Below are 19,377 nucleotides of genomic sequence, written 5' to 3' on the forward strand. Positions count from 1 at the left end.
TCCAAAACTCTCTATACCAGCAAAATCATGAAAATGTTATTAGACCTGGAGATCATTACCAAAGAGGTCTCTATAGTTGTCAACACTATATGCACTATATGTTGTCTTACCTTGTATACATCTTTATTTTAAAATAACATGCTATGGTTCAAAGGTGATATACAATGAAAATTTTACAATAGAGGTAAGTAAAAAGGATTTAAACACCACGTTTTACCCCTATTGTCTCTAAATTCAACTATAGTTATTCTAAATATTCTATTGTACATCTTGCCAATATTTGTTCTACAAAAACGTGTTCAGTGTTCAAGGCATAGTGTGTTTATACGTGTATGTGTGTTTATACTTGATGTCGGATTTTTTAAATCACTTATATGTCATGTTATGATAGTTATGCAACCAATTTGATTCTAATTCATCTTTTTAAGATATATTGTTATTTTTATTGATTTTAGTGTAGTATTTTAAGGTAAATTTATTTATTATTTTTGGCTGTGTTTGGTCTTTTTTGCTGTGCGTGGGCTTTCTCTAGTTGAGGCGAACGGGAACTGCTCTTCGTTGCAGTGCGCTGGCTTCTCATGGCGGTGGCTTTTTTTGTTGCGGAGCATGGGCTCTAGGCTTACAGGCTTCAGTAGTTGTGGCACAAGGGCTCAGTAGTTGTGGCTGGTGGGCCCTAGAGTGCAGGCTCAGTAGTTGTGGTACACGGGCTTAGTTGCTCCACGGAATGTGGGATCTTCCTGGACCAGGGCTTGAATCCATGTTCCCTGCATTGGCAGGCAGATTCTTAACCACTGCGCCACCAGGGAAGTCCTCTAATTCCTCTTTATGTAAATTATTATGTGTGTTAGATGGCGTCTTCTAAAAGATCATGTATTTCATTATTTTTTGGTATATTTATCTATTGATGGATGAGCAAAAGTAAGAAATAACTACTTACATGTAATTACTAATATAGGTATTACATAGTTTGCGTTTTACATGTTTGTGAAGTGATGTTATTTTGAAAATGGAGACAAGTATTTCTTCCCATTTCTTCTGAAACAGAATCTTAGGAAACCTAAGAAGTTTTGGAGAAATCTTTAGAAAGTTAGGAAATTGATGGATGAAAGGAGGTACTGAAGTGATTGCATCTAATTTCTTGCTGTAGATGTTTTATCAACAGGACACGTAGCATTTTGGTTTGGCAAGTTTTAATGAGGTGCTTTTAAGAAGTGATTAGTTGGTCTCCAAGATTATAATTACATCATCCCTATAATGTTTAACATGAAGCTGATTTATGAATAAAGATGAGATAAACAATACTTGATAAAAAGAAACTGAGAACTGGAATAATAATTAAAAATTCTGAATACATGTACATATTTCAGTTTTACAACTGCACTTTAACCACAGTTTCATCCACAAGTAGGATATGCCAGTTTTCCCTCCTGACAGGTTGTTCGAAATGTATCGTCAGGTGTCCTTGGATAATATCCACGTTTACACCTAAATTCAATAGTGTCATCTGTTTTAGAATAAAGTTTTTTATCATGTCTCCATTTTAATTGTATGTTATGTTTTCTCATCATTTCTTCTGAAATTACACATGCATCTGAAATTAAAAAAATAAACACAAACCATTAAGTAGTATACAAATATTTTCCACAGAATTTCAGGCTTTCAAGTAGAATCTCTTGCTCTGGTCCAAAAATTCCTTCTCAAAACCTTTTACAAACCAACTCATTGAAAATCCAGTATGTAGTTTCCATCATTTTAAACAGTTAATGTTGTAAGAATGAGGTACTATTTTTAGTGTAATAATTAAATGTTATAATCAAAGATTCATAATGTCAATTATCATAAGAGCTTTCATTAAGGAATCTTTTGTTGCTATTGTTGCTTGAACAGGAAATTTTCAAACTTTATTTCCACACATATTATTATGTGATAGTCAAGCATGCAACAGAATGGTTGATAGTTAATCCATAAAAATTCTATTATAAACAGCTAAACATCATATTCAATGCTCCGATTTTCCCAGGATCCACAAGAAGATTGAAATATTTACCTAAGCACTTTGGTGGTTCTGACCACTCTCCATTCTGACATACTATGTGTCTGTTTCCCTGAAGTTCATAGTAGGCCTGGCATTGGTACCCAACTGTCGATCCTGGAGGATATACTGGTTCCGGGAATGAGGTAGTGTCTCCATTGTCTATGGGTGGGGGAGGCCCGCATTTTCCTTGAGAGTCTAAAAAATATGTTGTTTGATTTATTGAAAGAGAAAAAAAAGGAAATCCCACAGTTTAAAATAAAAAGAAAAAATATAGCCCAATATGTAACAATCAGCCTTTTGATTTCTGATGACAGAAATGATTTATTGAAGAAATTTGAAGCACTTAAACAAAAAGGCACATTTTTAAGTCCCTACTTTTACCCCACATGAAAGTACACATAATACATTAATAAATATGTCTGCTTTGCAGTGTTTTGGTATTAACACATGTTTTCTTAGTGAATATATGCTGGACAGATGGATAGCTAAGATAAAAAACATTATCCTTGTATTCAACATACAGCAGTGTCTGCTGAATCTCTAGTCATATTTATTGATTTTCATTTTTATTACAAAATGAACATCAGCCCCATCAGCTGCTTTTATAAAAGTCAAACAATTACAGATTTCAATAGTGGGAGAGCGAATGCTGTCTTCCTTTTCTGGACAAGATGAGGTAGAAATATTTCTGCTTATTGTATCTGCTCTGTATTCTTTCTGCTAACTAAAAATCCTGAGCATATTATAATAAACTAATTCAGAAGACTATGAAAGAGTAGAGAAGATATCTGGTTAGAGACATTGGGATTCAAGGAATTACACTCCAGAGACTTGTTTGGGTTTTCCTATTCCCTTCTTTGTATCTTGGATGGACCATAGAGACTGCAATCCAGAAATGATAACAAGTTCAGAAAGAAAAAAAAAAAAAAAAGAGTCCCAAGAAGCACTTGGTGTCTTTAAGTAAAGTCCAAGGAAAGGATCAGCATAGTAAGACAGAAACAGTTTTTACAATCCTGACTTTCTCTAGAAATACGCCATAGAACGTAAGACTAACTCTTCCTCGCCTTGATCAGCAGGGGCCAAGTGAGGAGTCCAGACTTCAACCCACATGGTGAGGGAACAAGACAATTCTCCCCTTTCTCCAGGAGTCAGTGGAGGCCAGGTGGGAACCCTGGACTTGCACACTGCATGGCAGTAAGGGAGGTTTGATAAATAAAAGATTCCAATAATGTCCTTAATCTCAAAACATAATACCTAAAATATCCAGAATACAGTTGATCATCACTCATCATACCAAGGATGAGGAAAACCTCAAAAGAGAATAAACAATCAAAAGAACACAACACTGAGATGACATACATATTGAAATTATTGGACAATGGCTTTTAAAAATCCAACCAGGGCTTCCCTGGTGGCGCAGTGGTTGAGAGTCCGCCTGCCGATGCAGGGGACATGGGTTCGTGTCCCGGTCCAGGAAGATCCCACATGCCGTGGAGCGGCTGGGCCTGTGAGCCATGGCCGCTGAGCCTGCGCGTCCGGGGCCTGTGCTCCGCAACGGGAGAGGCCACAACAGTGAGAGGCCTGCATACCGCAAAAAAAAAAAAAAAAAAATCCAACCAAATTGATAGAACTGGAAAATAGAGTAATATAACGTAAAAAAAAAAAAAAAAAACAACAACACTGGATGGGCTCAATAATACATTGCAGATGGCAGAAGGATAAATAAACTTGACTATAGACTAACTTTGAAAATAGACTGAAAAGAAAATGGACAGAGCTTCAGGAACCCATGGGAAAATAGCAAAAGATTGGAGACCCAGAAAATGAAAAGAAAGGGGATGAGATGAAAAAAAATGTAAAAATAATGGCTGAAAATTTCTGAAATAGGGCATAAGGCACAAATCTACATAATAAAACAGCTGAGTGAATTCCAAACAGGATAAACCCAAATAAATTAATGTCAAGATACATCAAAATCAAATTGCTGGAAATTAAATAAAGAAAAAATTCTCAGAAGAGTTAGACAGATATTATGCAATACTTATATGGAAAAAGGATTCAAAAACTGGTAGGATTTTCATCCATGACCATAGAACCAGAAAGAAGTGATATCATTTTTTCAGTGCTTGAAGAAAAGAGTTGTCAACCCCAAATTCTATATCGACTGAAATATATTTTAGGATTAAGGGAGAAAGAAAGATGTTCCCAGACAAAGGAAAACTGAGAGAATTTGTCTCTAGCAGATCTATACCTAAAGAATTGCTAAAGCAATTCTTCAAATATAAAGGAAACTAGAAAAGGGATCGAGACTTTAGGAAGGAAGAAAAAATAATGGAATTGATTTGGAAAAATAAGGGTAAATATAATAAGAATATCTTTTCCCTAATGATTTGGTTAAATATTCTGTAAAATTATGTCACTTGATATGTTGCTCAATGTATATAGAGAGAATACTAAAGACATTTATGTTAAAATGTGGGGATATAAAAAGAATCTAAATGGAAGTAAGGTTTCCACATTTCACCTGAAATGGTAAAATGTCAATACAAGTAGGGAGTGATAAGCCGCTTATGTGTATCTTAATACTTGGAGCAACCGCTAATAAAAACATGCCAAGACATATACTCCAAAGCAATGCAGACGTATAAAAATTAAGTTATTTATAATGTTCAAAAATCCACAGGGAAGACAAGAAAAGGAAATGGGGTTGAGAAACCGAGGAAACACACACAAAACAAATAATAAAATTGCTGACATTGTCCCTATTATGTTAATAGATATTTTCAATGTAAATAGCCTTAATATATCAGTGGAAAGACTGAAAATGGCAGGGTGGACACATAAACAAGATTCATCTATATGCCGTCTACAAGAAAATCACTCTAAACATGAAAACATGTTCAAGTGGAAGACTGCAAAAAATACATACCAGAAAAAAGTTAACTTGAAAAACTAGAAGTGGCTAATATATTTCTTGGTTTGGATTCCCTTACTTCCTGAACTCTAAACACTGAAGTGTCCCTGGACCAAGTTCTCAGACTTCCTTTTTTTTTATGTACACTAATTCCCTGAATGAGTTCAGCTAGTAACATACCTTTAAATATCAGCCATATGTGGAAGATGCCCAAATATAAGTCACATTCTGTGATCAGGCCCTGGCTGCCTATATTCCATGTCTCAAAGTGGAATTTCTTGGGCTGTCAAATGTACTTATGGTATCGTTAACACATTTATTCACCAGGAAGTAACTGAACATCTTAATATTTAAGATAAGAAATGTTCCAAGATTCCAACTGTTCAAATCTGGTCAACTCTTTCAAACAATAAATATATCAGATTACTTATTTAGTCCACAAAAGAACTGGATTTTAAGCACCTTCATTTTATTTGCATCAAAAAAAAATTCCATAAGAACTACTTATATTATACATTTATATCAACATATTTATTCCCTAATATATTCTTTAAAATTGGGGGGGGGTGGCGGTGTAAGATACTCTACCTTTGCACTGAGGTGTTTTTGTCCAAGTTCCATTTAAACATATCACATCTACCTCCCCAAAAAGGTCATAAGGCCTGATGCATTCGTAATGTACTCTCTCACCATTTTCATATCTAGACCTCTCTTTTTGTATAATAGCATTTTCCACTTTGGGTGGATTCACACAGGAAACATCTAGATAGAAAGAAAAATTGTATCTCTAATATAATGATCATTATGAACAGCAAGCTAACAAGTGGGGTGTCACATATATTCCATGGTCATTTAAAATCAAGAGTTAATCTGCCATGAGAGACTGCTAATTTTAATAAATTCACATGTAAGTTTGAGGAGAAGGAGATAAAGCAATATTTTTTAGTACAAATTAAGCTTCTGTATCTTAAATCTCTCCCCCATCCTTCACTAGAAGGTTGATACACGTTTTTTAGGCCAGTGAAAATGAAAGCTTTTCTGGACATCTCTTTCTGAGTTTAGTAAAATAAGTGTTATAAATTATATAAATTCAAAATGAATTTATAAACCATAAGAAAATCATAAGAAAAGATCATTTGACATTAGGATTCGGTTTATAGTCATCCTGTTTATGAACTGTAACTTTAGGCCCTTAGAAAAATAAACACATTAGGTACTTCTTTAAAGACTTGATCAAGAGTAAGCACACTTTGAAGAATACCGTAGTTGAAAGAAGAAGATGATTAATTAAAAGATCCAAACAAAGATCTGGAAAACTAACAGAAAAATAAATGTATGTATTTATTAAAATGCTCTTTAATAATATACTTTTGCAAATGCTTCAGTATACAATGAGTAATGTGTAATTCATCAGTGAGATTCAGGTGGATGTAAAGTACAATATGCTGTAGCTATGGTTCCTAAACTGAAATGTGCATAGAATCCTTTGGGAATCTTTAAAACAGTTTCAGGGTTCCATCCCCAGGGTTTTTGATACAACAGGTGTGAGTGAGCCTGTGAATCTGTGCTTGCATGTCTAATAATCTTCCAGAATATGCTAAGACTGCTGTGTCAGGGGCTGTGCTTTGAGAATTATTGGGTTACAAGACTGAGCACTGAGTACACAATTCCATCCCTTTTTATGTTCAGGCATAAACCTTCTTTGACTTGGCCTGAAAATAATCTGTGCCCATTTTATGATGGTAGAGGCATTTTCTGTATTATGTTACTTAAGATACTTTAATAAATAAAGTTTTAAATTTTACCAAAGTACCTCTGCATGCTGGCCTTCCTATCCATTTGCTCTTAATACACTGTATAGTATTGGCTCCATCCAACTGATAATATGGTAGACATTTAAAAGCCACCTGTTCTCCTGACCTATACGATTGCTTCTCCTGGTCTATGAGTACAGCATCATTAAAGCTGGGTACGTTCAAACAGTCTGTGCCTGAAAAAAAAAAGTATTTTTTTAGTACATCTTTAAAAATAATAGTGGCCAATAATTATATTCAAGAATAATAGATATATACATATCAAACCAATGAATACTGTACAATATTTCTCTTACAACATAAAATGTTAGAAGTCTTGACTTAGTTACATTGAATGTGTCTATATTTATCAAAACTATAACATGGGAATGGTGATATTCAAAGAGACAGGGATGCCTTTGATGCTTGAGACCATACTTCTCACATTTAAATTATTTTTCCCCATCACAGGTCACCTACATTATGGATGTGTTTCTTTCTTTTGCTTCTGTCAAAATCTGTTCCCTTGAATTATGTCAAATATCTTAGAAAATTGTATATTATAAAGAAATAATTGATAAATTAACAGTAAATTGAGTGCTGATAAGACTGATGAGCAGGGGCCAGCTGTGTTATAGGAACAGAGACCAGAAGTCTGAGAATGTGTATCAGAGGATGTCCAAAGTGTACACAAGGTGATGTGATAGTGAGATAATTTAGTTCATGAATCAAACTTTTATTATTACTAGGGTTATTAATTCTCTACCAGAATCCAGAACTTTCCAAAGACACCTTGTTTAATTCTAGAATTACAGCTTAGTTTCATACTTGTGCCATTTATGTCCTGAATTAAAGATATTTTTCAGCCTTAGGATAAAATGAAATATACTATACTTATGCATTCCGGTGGAAGGGACCATTTTCCTCCCAAACATCTTATAGATGCAGGTCCGTCGATCCCAAAACCTTCATCACAGTCGTAAGTAACTTCTTCTCCATCTTGGTAACTGCTTTTTTCATTAGATACAACACCATTCTGAATCAAAGGTGGACGTCCACAAGGAAGTCCTAGGAATAAGTGAAAGAACGATTTCATGTTTCACTAACTCTGAAATTTAATTTGATGTACTGCTTGCCATATTTGGTAGTTTTACTTGAAAATAATAAATGATTATATAGGAACTTCCATCACATTGCAGAGAAATGCACAAATGCACCCAAAAATCACCATTCTGGTGTGTTTCCATTTGTCCACTTGAACAAGAACTTGAAACTAAAAATACCAATATTTATAAATGAGACTATCAGTGCGTCTCTAAGCAATTATGATTAATAAAAGAAAACACACTGAGACTTCATCATCTTAAGAAAAGTACTATATATTGTAAGACATTAAAAGGGACATTGTAGGAAGAACATAAGTGTTTTATGAAAAAACTTGGTGGCAACGCATACACTGCAACTTATATGAATAAGTAGGAATATAAAAAGGTTTAACTATATGAATAGGTAGGTTTACTTTTTTTTTTTTTTTTTTTTTTTTTGCGGTATGCGGGCCTCTCACTGTTGTGGCCTCTCCCGTTGCGGAGCACAGGCTCCGGACGCACAGGCTTAGCGGCCATGGCTCACGGGCCCAGCCGCTCCGCGGCATATGGGATCCTCCCAGACCGGGGCACGAACCCGTATCCCCTGCATCGGCAGGCGGACTCTCAACCACTGCACCACCAGGGAGGCCCAGGTTTACTTTTTTTACACATACAGTGTTAATACAAAAGAAAGTGCCAGATTTAAAAGTGATTCTATACTGAACCGATGAAATTAACAGAAAATGACTATACAAAAATCGATTAAATGTATACAAATATAAATTACATATTAATACATAAATGACCTATACATATATAAATAATTGATATATTTAGGAATCTAAAGGATTCTGTTCCATGACTTTGATGATAATTGATTAGTAAAGAATGGTACTGAAAATAGAATTTTGGTTTGCATACTGTCCTCACCTACACAATGAGGTGGAGAACTCCACTTTCCCATGTGGCATGTTATCACATTTTCTTCGGATATCTTGAAACCATCTTCACAGATATAACTTAACTTGGTGCCGTGCTCATAAAGCTTGGGTTCAAATGTTTCTCTCCTTTCTTCTGCAGAGCTAGATGAGTTAATCGTTCCATAGTCTATTTGAGGTGGTTGAGAACATGGAACTTTTTCTACATGAAGAACAGAGATCAAAGGGTAAAGTATAAGTATAATGTTTAAATTAAAAATACATTAAAATAAGAATAATTTGAACAAGTTAAAGAATTTTAAAGCTGAAAAATATTTGAAACTTGCAAGGTATTTGTCTCCATAAACACTATGCTACTATCCACTTGTTCAGTATGCCCCTTCATCCTTTTTTAAAATTTATCTTTATTGAAATATATTTGATGTATAATAGTACGTTAGGGAGAGGAGTCAATATGGTGGACTAGGAGCACGTGGAATTCATGTCTCCGTACAATTAAGGCACCTACCAGGCACCAGTGGGGGACCACGGACACCTAAGGGGACAGGAGGAACCCCCAGCAACCAGGTAGAAGGTGGGTCATGGGGGGAGTGAGGGGGGAGGAGAAGTGGAGGTGGGAGGGGACTGGCGCCCCTGAGGGGTGGCTGGGGGAGGGGAAGGGATCCCTTGCCCAAAGGGGGAAATTGGGGAACCATTGGGAGGGCAGAGGATCAAAAGGGATCGTGGCCACCTTTCTCCTGCTCTCTTGGGCCTCCAGCAGGCTACTGAGATCCCGGGCCTGATCCTCTGGTAACCTAGGCCCCCTCCAGCTGCGGAGGTCCTGAGCGAGTAGGAGGGTGGGAACAGGGAGCAAAAGTAAAGGCTGGACCTCTGGGACTGGCACCCCTGAGGGGCGGCTGGGGGAGAGGAGGAGTTCTGATACCCAGCGAGACACACCAACAGTCAGGGGTCCAGCAGGAATGGGGGAGACCATAGGGGAGATGTGGGGGGGACACAGAGGAATGGAAGGGAAGGCAGCCAGCACTTTCCCTGTCCACTTAGGCACTGAGGAGCCTGTTGAGCTCCCGGGCCTAATCCATTGCCCTTGGAGCCTCCCTCCTGCGGCTCAGAGCCCAAGCCCCACCCCTACACCCCATCAAGGGCCCTACGTCTATAACTGGAGACCCCCTCTGAGACCCACTCCAACCACGCTGGGCCTGTATCCCACCCACACACCCTCAACCAGGGCCTTACCTCCAAACTCTGGAACTCCACACTACATAGGCAGTCCTTTAGATTTGCTGTCTCTCTGCTTCCACTTGAATGATGCCCTGCCTAGACCCCAACCCCAAGGCCTTTTCTGGCTGCGTGGGTCCTGGGCCTAGGCTCAGCCTCATGCTCAAATGTCAGCCTCCCTGCATAGGTCCCACTCCACCTTAAACCCCGCCCCTGCCTAAGTTCCATCTCTGCCTAAACACCTACTCCTCATAGCCAAGGTTTTTTCTTTTTGTTTTTTTCTTCCTTTCTTTTTTGTTCTTTTTTTCTTTTTTCCTCTTTTCGATTGGGGTTCTGTTTTACCTTGTTGTTGATTCATTTATATTTTTATTTTTTCTAATAAATCTTTTACTTTTCTAATTTTAGTTTATTCTTTATACTTTGTTATTGTTCAGCTCCTTTTGGCTTGTGCCCCGCCCCCTCCCCACTTTTTTTTCTGTTGTGGTTTTGTTTTACTTTATTGCAGTTGTTTCAATTATATTTTTATTTTACCTAATATAATTTTTATCTTTCTAATTTTATTTTGTTTTTTAGTCTTTGTTATTGTACAGCTCCTTTCTTTTATCTTTTTTTTTTTTTTTTTTTTTTTTTGCCTTACCACGTGGCTTGCAGCATCTTGGTTCCCAGGCCAGAGGTCGGGCCTGAGCTCCTGTGGTGGGAGCTCTGAGTCCAAAACTCTGGATTAGAGAGAACTTCAGACCCCAGGGAATATTAATATATACCCTGAGAAAACCATAATTCGAAGAGATACGTTTACCACAATGTTCATTGCAGCACTATTTACAAAAGCCAGGACATGGAACCAACCTAAATATCCATCAACAAATGAATGGATAAAGAAGATGTGACACATATATACAATGGAATATTACTGAGCCATAAGAAGAACGAAATTGAATTATTTGTAGTGAGGTGGATGGCCCTAGAATCTGTCATGCAGGGTGAAGTAAGTCAGAAAGAGAAAAACAAATACCGTATGTTAATGTATATATGTGGAATTTAAAGAAGTGGTACTGATGAACCTAGTGGCAGGGCAGGAACAAGGACGCACAATTAGAGAATGGACTTGAGAGCATGGGGGTGGGGGGAGGTTGAGATGAAGTGAGAGAGTAGCATTGACATATCTACACTACCAAATGTAAAATAGATAGCTAGTGGGAAGCTGCTGCATAGCACAGGGAGATCAGTTCGGTGTTTTGTGACAACTTAGAGCAGTGGGATAGGGAGGATGGGAGGAAGGCTTGGGAGGGAGGGGATATGGGAATGTGTGTATACATGTGGCTGATTCACTTTGTTGTATGGTAGAAACTAGCACAACATTGTAAAGCATTTATACTCCAATAAAGGTGTGAAAAAATAAATTTAAAAAATATTGTGCTAGTTTCAGGTCTACTACATAATGATTTGACTTTTACATATATATGAAATGACCAGCAGGATGTCTAATAGCAATCTGTCCCTATACAAAGTTACTATAATATCATTGACCATATTTCTTATGCTGAATACACATCCCCCTGGCTTCTTTAGAGCCTACGTATATGTGAGACCGTGTGGCATTTGTCTTTTTCTATCCGACTTATTTTACTTAACCATAATACACCCTAGATCCATCCATGTTGTTGCAAATGGAAATGTGTAATTTTTATGGCTCAGTAATAGTTCATTTTGTGTGTATATATAAAACATCTTCTTAATCCATTCCTCTATCAATGGACACTTAGGTTGATTCCAAACCTTGGCTATTGTAAGTAATGTTGCAATGAACATTGGAGTGCATATATCTTTTCAAATGTTTCTGGTTCCTTTGAATAAATACCCAGAAGTGGAATTGCCAGATCATATGGCAGTTCTATTTTTAGTTTTTTAAGGAAACTCCATACTCTTTTCCATAGTGGCTGCACCAATCTACAATCACACCAACAGTGCGCCAAGATTTCCTTTTCTCCACATCCTCGCCAACACTGGATATTGTCTTTTTGATGACAGCCATTAAGACAGGTGTGAAGGGACATTTCACTGTGGTTGTGACATGCATTTGCCTTACTTTTAATGATGTTGAGCCTCTCTTCATGGGTCTGTTGGCCATCTGTATGTCTTCTTTGGAAAAAATTCCTATTCAGGTCTTTTGCCCATTTTCTAGTTTTTTGTTTTTCTGATGTTGGTTGCATTAATTCTTTGTATAGTTTGAATATTAACCCCTTAATGGATATATCCTTTGCAAATATCTTCTCACATTCAGTAGGCTGCCTTTTTCATTTTATTGATCGTTTTCTTTACTGTGGAAAAGCTTTCTCATTTTATGTAGTCCCGTTTGCTTATTTTTGCTTTTGTTTCCCTTGCCTGAGGAGACATACCCCAAAAAACCCTCAAAACCCCCCAAAATATTGCTAAAAGTGATGTCAAAGAGCATACTGCCTTTGTTTTCTTCTAGAAGTTTTATGGATTCAAGAGTTACAATTAAGTCTTTAATTCATTTTCATTTTATTTTATATTATTTTATTTTTTATTTACTTATTTTTTGCTGTACGTGGGCCTCTCACCGTTGTGGCCTCTCCCGTTGCGGAGCACAGGCTCCGGACGCGCAGGCCCAGCAGCCACGGCTCACGGGCCCAGCCGCTCCGCAGCATGTGGGATCCTCCCGGGCCAGGGCACGACCCCACGTCCCCTGCGTCGGCAGGTGAACTCTCAACCACTGTGCCACCAGGGAAGCCCTCATTTTATTTTTGTTTATTGTGTGAGAAAGTAGTCCAACTTGCTTCTTTTGCATGTAAATTTCCTGTTTCCCCAACACCATTTACAGAGGCAATCATTTCCCCATAATGTTCTTGCCTCCTTTGTCATAGATTAATTGACCATATAAATGTGGGTATATTACTGGGCTCTCTAATCTGTTCCCTAGATCTATGTGTCTGTTTTTGTGCCAATGCCATTTTATTTTGATTATTCTAGCTTTGTAGTATTGTCTGAAGTCAGGGAGCCTGATTCCTCCAGCTCCATTTTTCTTTCCCAAGATTTCTTTGGCTATCTGTTGTCTTTTATGTTTCCTTACAAATTAAAACAAAAAAAAATTGTTCTAATTCTGTAAAAAATGCCATTGGTAATTTAATAAGGATTGCATTGAATCTGTAGATTGCTTTCAGTAGCATGGTCATTTTAACAATATAAATTCTTCCAATTCGTGAACATGATATCTTTCCATTTGTGTTGTCATCTTCAATTTATTTCATCAATTTCTTACAGTTTTCAGAGTACAAGTCTTTTACCTCCTTGGTTAGATTTATTCCTAGCTATTTTATTCTTTTTGATACAATTGTAAATGGGATTGCTTTCTTGATTTCTCCCTCTAAAACTTTGCTGTCCGGGCATAGAAATGCAACATATTTCTGTATATTAATTTTATATCCTGCAACTTTAATGAATTCATTTATTAGTTCTAATAGTTTTTGGTGGTGTTTTTCTATGTATAGTACCATGTTATCTATAGATAGTGATAGTTTTACTTCTTCCTTTCCAATTTGAATTCCTTTTATTTCTTTTCTTGTTTGATTGCTGGGTCTAGGATTTCCAATACTATGTTGAGTAAAAGTGGAGAAAGTGGGCATCCTTGTCTTGTTCCTGGTTTAGAGGAAATGCTTTCAGCTTTTCACCATTGAGTATGACATTGGTTGGATGTTTGTCATATATGGCCTTTATTATGTTTAGGTATGTTTCCCCTCTACCCACCTCATTGAGAGATTTAACATAAATAGATATTAAATTTTGTAAAGGGCTTTTTCTGCATCTATTGAGATAATCATATTTTTATTCTTCAATTTGTTGATGTATATCACATTGATTTGCAGATATTGAAACATATTTGAATCCCTCTGAAAAGTCCCACTTGATCATGTTGTATGATCCATTTAAAATATTGTTGAATTTGGTTTGCTAATATTTGATTGAAGATTTTTACACCTAAGTTCATCAGTGATATTGGCCTGTAATTTTCTTTTTCTGCACCGTCTTTGTTTTTGGCCTCAGGGTGATGCTGAACTTGCAGAATAAGTTCAGAAGTGTTCTTCCTCTTCAATTTTTTTGGAATATTTTTAGAAGAATAGGTGTTAACTCTTTTGTAAATGGTAGAATTCACCTGTGAATCTGTCTGGTCCTGGACCTTTGTTTCTTGGGTTTTAAAATTACTGATTCCATTTTAATATTGGTAATCAGTTTGTTCATATTTTCTATATATCTCCTGATTTATATTTGAGAAATTGTTCATTACATGGAATTTATCAGTTTCTTCTTGGTTGTGCATTTTATTGGTGTGTAATTGTTCATAGTAATCTCTTATGGTTCTTTATATTTCTGTGGTATCAGTTTTAGCTTCTCCTCTTTCATTTCTGATTTTATTGAGTCAGACCCTCATCTCTTTTTCTTGATGAGTCTTTCTAAAGGTTTATCAATTGTGTTTATCTTTTCAAATGACTAGCTCTTGTCTCATTGATATTTTCTATTTTTTTAAGTCTCTATTTCATTCATTTCTCCTCTGTATTTATTATTTCTTTCCTTCTACTAACTTTGGGTTCTGTTTACTCTTCATTTTCTAGTTTCTTTAGGTCTAAGGTTAGGTTACTTACTTGGGATTTTTCTTCATTCTTAAGGTAGGCATGTATCACTATAAACTTCCCTCTTATAATTGCTTTTGCTGAGTCCCATAGATGTTGGACCACTGTTTTTCCATTTTCATTTGTCTCCAAGTAATTTTCTTAATATCCTCTTTGATTTCTTCAGTGACCCCTTGGTTGTTTTGTAGCATATTGTTTAAACTCTAACTGTTTGCACTTTTGGCAGTTTGGGTTTTTTTTTTTCCTGTAGTTGAAGTCTAGTCTCATACATTTGTGGTCAGAAAAGATGCTGGCTATGATTTCAATGTTCTTGACTTTCTTTTGTGGCCAAGACTTAATCTATCCTGGAGAATGTTCCATGTGCACTTGAAAAGAATGTGTATCTGATGGTTTGGGATGGAATGTTCTATATATGTTTAGTAAGTCCATCTGACCTATAGTTTAAGTCCAATGTTTCTTCACTGGATTTAAACTTGATCTTCTATCTGGATGACCTGTCCTTTAATGTAAGTGGGAAGTTAAAGTCCTCTACTATTGTTTTGTTACTGTCTATTTCTCTGTATGTGTTTGTTAGTATTTTCTTTATGTACTTAGGTGCTTCTATTTTGGGTGCATATATATTTAAAATTGTTGCATAATCTTGTTGGATTGGTCCCTTTCTCACTATATAATGTCGTCTTTGTCGCTTGTTTCAGTCTCTGTTTTAAAGCCTATTTTGTCTGATATAAATTTTGTTACCCCAGGTTTGTGTTTATTTCTATTTTCATGAAATGCTTTCTTCCATTCCCTCACTTTCAGTCTGAGTGTTTCTTTAGATCTGAAGTGAGTGATTATAAGCAGCATATATATGCATCCTTTTGTTTTGTTTTTTTTTAAATCAGTTCAGCCACTCTATGTCTTTTGATTGGATCATTTTAGTTCATTTAAATTTAAAGTAATTATAGATAGGTCAGTACCTATTGCCATTTTGTTAATTGTTTTTTGTTGTGTTTGTAATTCTTTTTTGTTCCTTTCTTCTGTTCTCTCTTCCTTTGTGATTTAATGACTATATTTAGTGTTATGTTCAGATTACTGTTTTTTTCTTGTGTGGATCTATTATAGATTTTTTGTTTTGTTGTTACTATTAGATTCATATATAACAACCTATATTCATATGTGGTTATAAGTTGATAGTCTCTTAAGTTCAAACACATTCTAACAACCCTGCATTTCTATTCCCCACTTCATATTTTACATCCTTTTGTTTTGTGTTTCTATATTAACTACTTATTGTGGATAGAGATGATTTTACTATTTTTGTCTTTTAACCTTCCGACTAGCACCTTCTACCTTTACTGTATGTTTGCTTTTACCATTAAGATATTTTTCTTTTGTAATTTTCTTATTTCTAATTGTGGTCTTTACTTTTCCTCTTAGAAAGTCCCTGTAGCATTTCTTGTAAAGTCATTTTAGTGCTACTGAACTCTTTTATCATTTGCTTATCTGTAAAACTGTTGATCCATCCTTTGATAGCCTTGCTGGACACAGTCATCTTGGTTGTAAGTTTTTTCCTTTCGTCACTTTGTATATGTTGTGCCACTCCCTTGTGGCATGCAAAGTTTCTGCAGAAAAATCTGCTAATTGTCTTAGAGGAATCCTCTTGTATGTACCTAATGGCTTTTCTCTTACTACTTTTAAGATTTGCTCTTTATTTTTAATTTTTGCCATTTAAATGATAATGTGTCTTGGTGTGGTCCTCTTTGGGTAAAAGTTGTTTGGGAGTTTCTGATTTCCAGACCTGTAGGTCTGTTTATGTCTTGTTTTAATGTTTCAGTTATTATTTCTTCAAATACATTCTCTGTTTCTCTCTGTCTCTCTTTATTTGGGATCCCTATAATGAGAATGTTACTATACTTGATGTTGTTGTAGATGTCCCTTAAGCTATCCTCATTTTTTAAAAATTCTTTTTTTCTCTTTCCTAGGCTGTTTGGGTGGTTTCCACTACCCTGTCTTGCAGATCACTGATCCATTCTTCTGAATCCTCTAATCTGCTGTTGACTACCTCTGGTGTAATTTTTCATTTCAGCTGCTGTATTCTTCAGTTCTGTTTAGTTCTTCCTTATATTTTCTACCTTTTTCTTAAAATTCTCACTGTTTTCATCCATTCTTCTCCAGAGTTCATTGAGCATTGTTATGGTCATTACCTTGAACTCTATTGGGCATACTGCTTATCTTCACTTTGTTTAGAGTTTTTTCTGAGATTTTGTCTTGCTGCTTCATTTGGAATGTATTTCTCTGTCTCCACATTTTGCCTAATTCTCTGTGTTTATTTATATGCGTGAGACATGTTCCTGATCTTGGAGTTATGACCTTGTGTAGAAAACGTCTATGGGACCCAGCAGCATGCTCCCCTCTGTAGGATCTAAACACCAGATCTATATGCTATAAGTGTTCCCATCTGTTGTAGCAAGGCCAATTACTGTGGGTGCACTAGTAGGTGGGGATGGGCCCCCAACTGTTTGGCTACCAGACTCTGCCTCATGCAGAGGCTGTCAGCCACTGGTGAGCAGTACCAAGTCCTGGGGCAGCTGGCTGCAGTGCTCAAGGGTACCTGGGCTGGTGCTGTCCCACACAGGAACAGGGCCAGGTCCTACTGTAGGAGCTGTGGGGCCTGGGGTTGGTGCTGTCGTGGGTTGGTAAGCTTCTGGTGCTAATAAGGTATAGGGAGAACTCCAAAGTGGCACTTGTGTCTTATAATGGCTGACACCAGCATCTATGACCCTAGTTGCCTCCTGCCTCTCTGGGAGGTTCACAAAGATCAGCGAGTCAGTCGAACCCAGACTTCTTTCTAATTACTGCCTCTGCACTGGGACATGGAGCAAGTGAGAATTTTTGTGTGCCTTTTAAGAACAGAGTCTCTGTTTCCTACAGCCCTCTGGCTTTCCTGTATACCAGCTACACTGGACTTCTACGTCAGACATGCGGGGGGATTATCTTCCAAGTCTGTGACTCCCAGGCTGGGCAGCCGAAATGCCCCTTCATTCTTGTCCTTTTGATCATTAGGAATAAAATATGCATAAACATACATTTCGCCTGGTATTTACATATTAGGCCAATGATTTTGTCTGTATTTACTTCTCACTAGAAGTGAAAGAATGTTCATTAATTTATATACTTAATTGTGATTTACCATTTCAAGATAAAGTGGAATAGAGAGACCTTGACCTTGCTGACCCATACAAAGCTTAGAGGAGCATTAATCTTATTTAAAAGAATATTATAAAGCAAGTTATGCACTACTGACCAATACAGCGTGGGATTGACTGCCACCTCCCATCCTTGCACACAAGTTCTTCTGCATCTTCAATTAGATAATTTTCTTGACAGAGAATAGATATTTTTTCTCCATCCTGATATGTCACTGTAGTTGTCATATCTCGACTATTGGGAATCTGAGGTGGGGGTGGGCATGACTGTATTTGTGCTTCTGAAAATATTAAAATTAAATTTCTTGATTAAATCCATAAGTTAAAAATATTAAAGGAATAATTTTCAATAAATAGAAAGCTCCAATAATATATCATAAATGATTAAACAATATTAGACTCAATTACACTCTTAAGCTTGTTTAGCACTTTAATATATTCACACTTGGTTTACAGTGTCATGGTCTTCCTTGCAGGTTCTTCCTTCTGTTCTTTCTGTGGTCAATCTTGCATAATTTATGTAAAATCGATTTTAATTACTTCTAACCTTTAGGATGCTCTAAGTGAATTGCTCACTCAATTACAGGCACTAAGTAAAAACTGATATCAGGGTATTTTTTTTACAGATATTGGTGATCAGATGTATTGGAATCAACTTAAAAGCCTCACAAGATTTTCTCCCAGTGGAAGGAGATTAGCCAGAGGAAAAATTACACTTAGTTAATGATCGATTAATTTGATGCAAAGTCTTGGCCAAGGTAAGAATTAGATATGTTCACTGGGATTTATAGTATACTGTTTACGGTCCAGAACTCTTCTGGAGGTACAATTTACTAGCTTTCCTGTGCTGTTAAGAGATATACAGATTAATGAAATACACCTGGTTTAACGGATTAGGCAACCTGGCTTTAGTTACGTGACCAGCAGGGTATAAAAGACACTCCTGTAAACTGTGTCTGAGTTCCATAAAATTGAGATACCTCAGCTATATATTGGCAGTTCATAATTTGAAGACAAAGCCTGTCCTGCTCAACTGAGGGAAGACTCTGCATGACTATACCTGGAAGATTTTGGACCTCTCTGTGACACCTTGATTTTGTTTTCTCCTGCCATACTGCATTTTTATTTCATTAGAAGCCATATGCAAGTATATACTGGAAAGTCTTGTAAATCCTTTCAATTGTTTAATATTTTGTATTAAATTCAGGGAAATATTTGCCTGAATACACTTCATTCATGCTTACTAATATCATCAGATTTTCTATTTTGCTCTACATCAATAGAAGCATTTTATATTTCATCCAAAATATTTTTCTTATTTCTGTTTTAACTATCTTGACATTTTTTTCAATGTATTTTCAACAATTTATTTTCTTTTGTGTCTGATGTTTAACCACTTTTGTCCTAATAATATTAATCTGTACTTCTTAATAAGTCTTGCAGAAGTTGGTCTATCCACTACATTTCCCTAAAAAATGAAATAATATTCTGTAAATAAGCTATGTATGATTTTTTAGCTTATTATAATAATTGATATTTTAATTATTCTTTCCTTCTATGTTCTTT

The 19,377-nt window shown here is 36.3% G+C and overlaps 1 protein-coding gene across 1 annotated transcript in view; it reads right to left on the minus strand.

Annotated features, from left to right (window-relative positions):
• Positions 1-1,173: 1,173 nt before the first annotated feature.
• The window catches only part of CFH (complement factor H), a 73,699-nt gene continuing 55,495 nt past the window's right edge, over positions 1,174-19,377 (minus strand). The window contains exons 16-22 of the mRNA XM_081226449.1: positions 17,910-18,092; positions 8,758-8,967; positions 7,637-7,810; positions 6,763-6,939; positions 5,538-5,711; positions 2,048-2,230; positions 1,174-1,591 (exon numbers count right to left, since the gene is read on the minus strand). Coding sequence (XP_081082575.1) covers positions 1,395-1,591; positions 2,048-2,230; positions 5,538-5,711; positions 6,763-6,939; positions 7,637-7,810; positions 8,758-8,967; positions 17,910-18,092 — 1,298 coding nt within the window. The 3' untranslated portion in view covers positions 1,174-1,394. The remainder of the gene's footprint in view (positions 1,592-2,047; positions 2,231-5,537; positions 5,712-6,762; positions 6,940-7,636; positions 7,811-8,757; positions 8,968-17,909; positions 18,093-19,377) is intronic.

The sequence above is a fragment of the Mesoplodon bidens genome, assembly GCF_964165515.1.
Source record: "Mesoplodon bidens genome assembly, chromosome: 2".
NCBI lineage: Eukaryota > Metazoa > Chordata > Mammalia > Artiodactyla > Ziphiidae > Mesoplodon > Mesoplodon bidens.